The sequence below is a fragment of the Pseudoliparis swirei genome, chromosome 20, assembly GCF_029220125.1.
Source record: "Pseudoliparis swirei isolate HS2019 ecotype Mariana Trench chromosome 20, NWPU_hadal_v1, whole genome shotgun sequence".
NCBI lineage: Eukaryota > Metazoa > Chordata > Actinopteri > Perciformes > Liparidae > Pseudoliparis > Pseudoliparis swirei.
In genome coordinates this window covers 2,901,168-2,908,667 of record NC_079407.1, presented here as the reverse complement: position 1 = coordinate 2,908,667, position 7,500 = coordinate 2,901,168, and the positions used below count along the sequence as shown (strand labels likewise).

Here is a 7,500-nt window from a genome sequence, read left to right as displayed (position 1 = left end):
GACGTTAATGACGTACGAAAGGATGTTAATAACGTATGAAAGGACGTTAAAAACGTACAAAAGGACGTTCAAAATGTACGAAAATATGTTAATAACGTACGAAAAGGTGTTAATAATGTATGAAAGGATGTTAATAACGTACGAAAGGATGTTAATAACGTACGAAAGGATGTTAATAACGTAGGAAAGGACGTTAAAAATGTACAAAAGGACATTAAAATGTACGAAAAGATGTTAATAACGTACGAAAAGATGTTAACAACATACGAAAAGGTGTTAATAACGTACGAAAAGATGCTAACAACATACGAAAAGGTGTTAATCACGTACGAAAGTATGTTAATAACGTACGAAAGGATTTGAATAACGCACGAAAGGATCTTAATAACGTATGAAAGGACGTTATCTTGTGCTACGATCTGGAGGAGACCCCCTTGTGGACCGAGTCACGTGACTCCGCCGCTTCCCCTGTTTTCAGTCTTTATGCTAAGCTACGCTAAGCTACGCTACGCTGGTAGAGTCGTATCCGCTCTAGCGCTCGGCTACAAAGAGCCTTTCCCAAAATGCTGAACTCTTGCTTTACATCAACATTCCTCGCTGCAACACGACCCGCATATCTTCCCCCGCCATCCCCCACAATGCAGCGTGCTCACGGGGATTTGTTGCTGTTCATGCAACGGCAACAAATCCCAAACATGCAACGCCTCACTTCCTGTGACTTATGAGTGGGACGCCGAGTGAAAACAACCCGCGAGGCCCGGAGTAGAGAGTCTTATCAGCAGAAGCCGCGGGGTTAAACACTATTTTCTTTAAAAAGTCCACACTGAGCGGCGCCGTGCCGACAGATGTCTCCATGTCGGCCCGGATGAGGAGAACCGGCTCCGCCAGAGCGTCTGTTTATAATTCTAGATGTTTCCGCTGCTTGCAATCAACGCTCGACATCATCACCTGGTCACGACCAAATGGTTTGTGGCATGTTTTCGGTGTCGCTATCGCGCTGCGGTATCACCGATGTTCCCTTCGGGGGGAGGGGGAGGGGTGGCGGGGCGGTCTACCTCCCCCCTTTGATACTTCTCCCTCTCTCTTTCTCTCTCTCCGCCCCCCTCGGTGTAATTTCCCTCTCATCATGTCAGTCCCACGCCGCTGTCACAACATTTGCAGTGGATTAGGCCCCGCCCTTAAAGTGATAGTCTTGTCGTCGGAGTATCAAACGCTCTTTAATGGCTTCAAAATGGATGTAAGACTTTAAACTTTGGGCTCCAAGATATATTTTCTGAACTGTCCGTCAATGTGCAGCATGTTGCAAACGTTCAGCCAACGAGGCTACATTCAGAAAAATGCTCCTACTTTTATTTTAAAGCAATAACTCCAGTTTCCTGAGTAGTGATGAAGTCCTCTGACCCGAGCACCTTAGAGACATATTTTTCTTCTAATTTCTCCATAAAAAAGGTCCATAAACGATCTCTCTCACGCGTATAGGCAACAATATTCCCCCTTTTTTGTGCCTCTTTTAGTCGAAATGAAAAATGATACCCACGGGGTGGGGCTGGGGGCGGGTGTTCTGCAGCCAAGTTATGAACGTATTGTAATATTAGGGGTGTTGGCAAGAGAGAGAGAGAGATTTAAAAAACGCAACAATAACAAACACAATTCAACCGCAATGTTTTATTATAAAGTATGAAAGAGTTTCTCCAAATCCTCAGCGTTATGAAGTCAATCTTAAGGTAAGAACAAATACATATATTTATTTATCTATACATATATATACATATACATAAATATATATATATATATATTTATATGTATGTATATAAATAGTTATATATGTATTTATTTATATATATATTTATATATATATAAAGAATGTATTCATGTGACAAAAGAGATACATCATATATATATATATATTTATATATATTTATACATACTTATATATTATTACATATTATATTTACATATATATATTTAATATATCAAATATTCTCTCTTTATATATAAATATATATTTTTATATATAGAATATTTTCAGGTGACCAAAGAGATACATCGTGCAGACGAAGACGCTACATTTAACAAATGAAAGCGATAATGTGTCACTTTACAGTTGAGTATCATCTGTTGGCTGCCTGCCAGTCTCTCACACACACACACACACACCGCCCCCATGTGGATGTGTTGTTCCGTCTGGGGGTCCGGAGGTTAAGTCGTCCCCAGCATGTGGCGGTGCTCAGGTCGGCAGCAACAGGACCTGTGATGACAGACTGTGTGAACGCCCCGAGGGTCAGGGGTTAAGTGTGTGTACGGGGGGGGCACCCCGAAAAATAAACCCCACCTGGTCACCTCCTGGGTGTGCGGTTTGCAACACCGTGCAGGAGGAAGAAGAAGATGAAGAACAAGAACAAGAGGAGGAAGAAGAAGAAAAAGAAGAACAAGAACAAGACGAAGGAGAAGAGAGAAGAACAACAACAAGAACAAGGAAACGAAGACGAAGAACAAAACAAGAACAAGAAGAAAAAGAAGAAGACGAAGGAGAACAAGAAGAAGAACAACAACAACAACAACAACAACACGGTGAAGCACACGCATAAATAAGTAAATAACAACGTGGCCTAAAGCAGGAGAACATCAGAACTCTGAGGCCTGCTTACCGGTTCTGACTCAGCTGGTTGAGTCTTCATGTTGGTCTACAGAGGGGTCTGAGTCTGAGGTCTGAGTCTGAGGTCTGAGTCTGAGGTCTGAGTCTGAGGTCTGAATCAGAGTCTGAGGTCTGAGTCTGAGGTCTGAGTCTGAGGTCTGAGTCTGAGTCTGAGCCTGAGGTCTGAGCCTGAGTCTGAGGTCTGAGTCTGAGCCTGAGGTCTGAGTCTGAGGTCTGAGTCTGAGCCTGAGGTCTGAGTCTGAGGTCTGAGTCTGAGGTCTGAGTCTGAGGTCTGAGTCTGAGGTCTGAGTCTGAGCCTGAGGTCTGAGGTCTGAGTCTGAGGTCTGAATCTGAGTCTGAGGTCTGAGTCTGAGGTCTGAGCCTGAGGTCTGAGTCTGAGGTCTGAGTCTGAGGTCTGAGTCTGAGGTCTGAGTCTGAGTCTGAGGTCTGAGTCTGAGTCTGAGGTCGGAGTCTGAGGTCGGAGTCTGAGTCTGAGGTCTGAATCTAAGGTCTGAGTCTGACCCTCCTTCATAGAAGACCACGTACCCCTCAAGTCTCCGCCGAGGGGTTCTCCTCCCCGGAGCCGAGGGTTCTCCTCCCCAGAGCCGAGGGTTCTCCTCCCCAGAGCCGAGGGTTCTCCTCCCCGCGGTGGAGCGACGGCAGCAGCTGCCTGGAGGTCACAACACGGAGGGAAACAACAGATTCTTTCACTCAGGGGGTTGTCTACAGTTACTGGATCACATGGTGCCACACCGGTGTGTGTGTGTGTGTCAGAGTGATTTATCACGTGTGTGTGTGTGTGTGTGTGTGTGTTTTCAAACCACGGCCTCAACGATCCCCTCGGAGCTCACAGGTGTGAAAGTCTCATATCTTCATGATTCTGTGGAGCATTTTTTGGGCCTTTTCTTTCCCGTCGGAGGCCAGAACCGAACCGGGGCGCTGCGGTTGTAAACGCCGGTTACCGCGAACCTCCGAGACACGGTACTATTATGAGTACGGCTCGGAAAAAACTAATATTTAAGCCAGAAAAAGAAAAAGAAAAATCAAATCGAGGAACAGGTTTGTGAGGCTGGTGGCCTTCAGCGGGCGCTTATGATTGTGTGTGTGTGTGTGTGTGTGTGTGTGTGTGTGTGTGTGTGTGTGTGTGTGTCCGACAATCCCCCCCAACAGCTCCGTGTAACTCGACTCTGGGCGCATTAAAGAAATAAAAGAAGTCTTTTGAGAGCCGGCGGAGCGTTCATTAATAAAAGTAATGGAACTCCACAGGTGTGATTAGTCTTCATCTTTAATGACGCGCACTGATTAGGAAAGCAAACAGTGTGTGTGTGTGTGTGTGTGTGTGTGTGTGTGTGTGTGTGTGTGTGTGTGTGTGTGTGTGTGAGCGTGTGAGTGTGTATCCACAGAGTGCTTGTGAGCGCCGCAGGTGATTAGAGCCATTCGGCTTGTACTTTTCCAATGTGTGTGTGTGTGTGTGTGTGAGAGTGTGTGTGTGTGTGAGTGTGTGTTTGTGTGTGTTTGTGTCCTCTCATTGGTGCTTAGCAAACAGAGCTGACAAGACTCTGAGTGATCCTCGACGTTGTTATTGACTTAGACTTTATTTATAGAGTGTGTGGTCGCGGCCTCCAGCAGACACGATTAATCAGAAGAATGTTATAATTAGGCTTTATACCCCCCGGGCACACACACACACACACACACACACACACACACAGACACACACACACACAGACACACACAGAAACTATATGTGAACATGAACATAATGTATGAATGCATGTGGTGCACAAACACACACAGCGGGCCCTGTGTGTGAGTGTGTGTGTGTGTGTGTGTGTGTGTGTGAATGTGTGTGTGTGTGTATATATGTGTGTGTGTGTATATGTGTGTGTGTGTGTGTGTGTGTGTGCGCGCTGGATGGGTTGCAGAGTTTTGTTTTTGGAGGGTGTCGTTTGTCCAAAGCGCTTTAAGGCTTCTTCATCGGAGACGCCGTGAAACAAAAGTCACTTTGTTACCGTAGCGTGTGCATGTGTGTGTGTCTGTGTGTGTCTGTGTGTGTGTGTGTATGTGGTTGTGTGTGTGTGTCAGTCTGTGTGTGTGTGTGTGTCTGTTTGTGTGTGTCAGTATGTGTGTGTGTCTGTGTGTTTGTGTGTGTGTGTGTGTATGTGTGTGTGTGTGTGTCTGTGTGTGTGTATCTCTGTCTGTGTGTGTGTATGTGTGTGGGGGGGTTATTAATACTCCGATGCAGATGTCTGAGCGTGTAAAGCTCGTTGTGTTCGGGACTATTTTCGGTCGCAGCGCTCACGTATCCTTCCACGGGAGAGACAATCTTTGTTTTTTTTTGTTCTTTTCTCGTGGCCCGAAATTAAATACAAATGTCATACAAAGAATCCATTCAGACAACATCACCATCAGATGATAAAAATGTTTTGACAAAAAAAAAATGAATGAAACATCAAGAGGCGGGTCTATTTCCAGAAGTTTTCATTTTATTATAAATAGTGATAATGTGTCGTTGTACACGTGACGTCATATGTGTCCAATAATAACAAAACAATATATATCAAAGGAATGAGGAGGGCGTGTCAGCCCAACACACGGACTCACAGGCTCACAGGGCGTGTGAGCCCAACACATGGACTTACAGGCATCGCCGCTCACTTGTACAAAGTGGGAGGGGGGTCTATTATTTGTTGTCTTTTATTTATTTATTTGTAGTTTACAGAGACGTACAGAACAGGTTTTTTATTTATTTTTGGATACGATAAATATGTCCGGAATGAAACCTAAATTATTATTATTATTACTCATTGATGCAAAAAAATATGTAATGGGAAAAAATTTGAAAATATATGATGGAAAGAAATTGAAAAAGTCTCCCAAAAAAAAATGGAGGTTTGGTTTTGGTTCCTGTGATTTTCCGTCTCTCCTCTCCTCTTTTTTCTTTCCCTCCGATCCGACTCCAGTCGTCATGACGGCCCGGCGCTCCGGCAGGAGGATTATCCATGTTTCATATTTGCTTTGGACCCAAAAGGCCTTCAAAGGCAACATGTGGAGCTCCTTTGTATCCCAAACCAGAACCAGAGAGCCACTCCAGAGACTCCACTCAGACTTCTTCTTCGTCTTCTTCCTCTTCGTCTTCTTCCTCTTCTTCTTCTTCTTGTTTTAATGGCGAGCTCGACTCTCAGCTGAGGCCGTGAGCCTCGAGAAGATACTTTAGAGGGTCTTTTTAGGGCCATGTGATCGATCGTGCCCCCCCCCCCTCCTTAAAGCCACTTCTCCGCTGCCCTCCTCTCATCTGTCACTTTCCCTGAGGTCACCCCCCCCCCCTGACCTCCACCGAGTCGCCCCCTCTCTTGAAACTACAAAAGGCCGCCGGGGTCCTGCCCGCCTCACCGTCCAGGAACATCAATGAGATGGAAAGAGAGAGGGAGAAAGGGGGGGGGGGTCGTAGGAATGTTTGAATGGACTTCGCTTCAGGACAGCTGTGGTGTACATTAAGAGTTTCTGGAATTTCTCCCCATGCGTGGGACGCAGAGATCTACAATAAATGCACAAATAAAAACACAAATAAAAACAAATAAACAAAGCTTCCCCCCCCCCCCACTAAAGCGACCTTTTTGTGGGAGGTGCCTCGATGGGGGCGGAGCTTTGCTGGTCCGACCTCCTCTCAACAATTTTTTGGTCTGATATTCCTCCTTGTGGTCCCTTCTTCTCCTTCTTCTCTTTTTGTCCATTTCTCCATCAAAAATGAATAATAATAATAATAACAATAATAATAATAACAATAATAATACAAAATAAAACAAAATAAACACGAGAGAGAGAGAGAATGTGTCCCTGGAAACGGTAGAAAAATAAAAAATTTGGTCCAGATATATATCATTAAAAAAATACAAATAAAAAAGGCGGTTTCCTCTCGCTGTCCGTCAGGTCAGGTGATCTCCGGCCTCAGATAAGAAATGGCACCTGTGACACAAAGAGAGAGAAGTTATGAGATATAAACACACGAGGGGGAGAGTGATGAAGAGTGGAGGACTCGGGTTTTATAAGGACATTCACATGTAGCTACGGTTAGCGTAGCATGGGGGCAAATACTATATCTATATCTGTTCACACGCAGAAAGAAGCTGATAATATTATAACTGCCGTATGATATAATAATAATAATATTAATAATTATTATTATTATAATAATAACTTTATTTATATAGCACCTTTAAAGAAAGAAAAACAAAATAAAGAATTTAATTAAAGGAACCAAAGAGCTGCACAAAAGGACGACGTCACTTAAATGATATTCTGTATTTCACATAAATGACATAGTGTATTTCACTTAAAAACTATATAATTTAAATGTATTTAACTTAGATGATATAGTGTATTTCACTTAAAAACAATATAATTTAATTGTATTTAACTTAAATGATAGTGTATTTCACTTAAAGCAACACTATGTAACTTTTGTACCTTAAAATAACAGCTTGAAAAAAATTGTGCCGCTACAATGACTTTTAATATGACGATTTGCGTCTCCGCTATTGCCATCGGGGGTCTGTGGGGAAATAACTCCGCTATGTAAGATTCTGGAGCCGCCCGGTCCATCCGGCGGATGTACTCGACCTGCTTTCTGGCAGTGATTACGCAATGTCATAAAGTGCCACTCCACGCTCGCAGCTACAGTATAAGGGGAGCTTTTTATGTAGCTTTTGGTGTTGTCAACAATATTGTATTCGATCACACGTACCCCACATTTGCAGTCCCCAAAACAAAAGTAAATGACTGCAGCACCCCCAAAAAAGCCGGCAAACAGCTGACCGACCAGGCGGAAACGTGGCGAGGCGCCGCGTTCAATCCCCGCGCTACTT

At 44.0% G+C, this 7,500-nt stretch overlaps 1 protein-coding gene across 4 annotated transcripts in view; it reads right to left on the bottom strand.

The window, feature by feature from the left end:
- Positions 1-5,981: 5,981 nt before the first annotated feature.
- pax3b (paired box 3b) overlaps positions 5,982-7,500 on the bottom strand; it is a 27,750-nt gene continuing 26,231 nt past the window's right edge. For all 4 annotated transcript variants that reach the window (XM_056441759.1, XM_056441758.1, XM_056441761.1 and 1 more), the window contains exon 9: positions 5,982-6,601. In XM_056441759.1, coding sequence (XP_056297734.1) covers positions 6,584-6,601 — 18 coding nt within the window. In that variant the 3' untranslated portion in view covers positions 5,982-6,583. The remainder of the gene's footprint in view (positions 6,602-7,500) is intronic.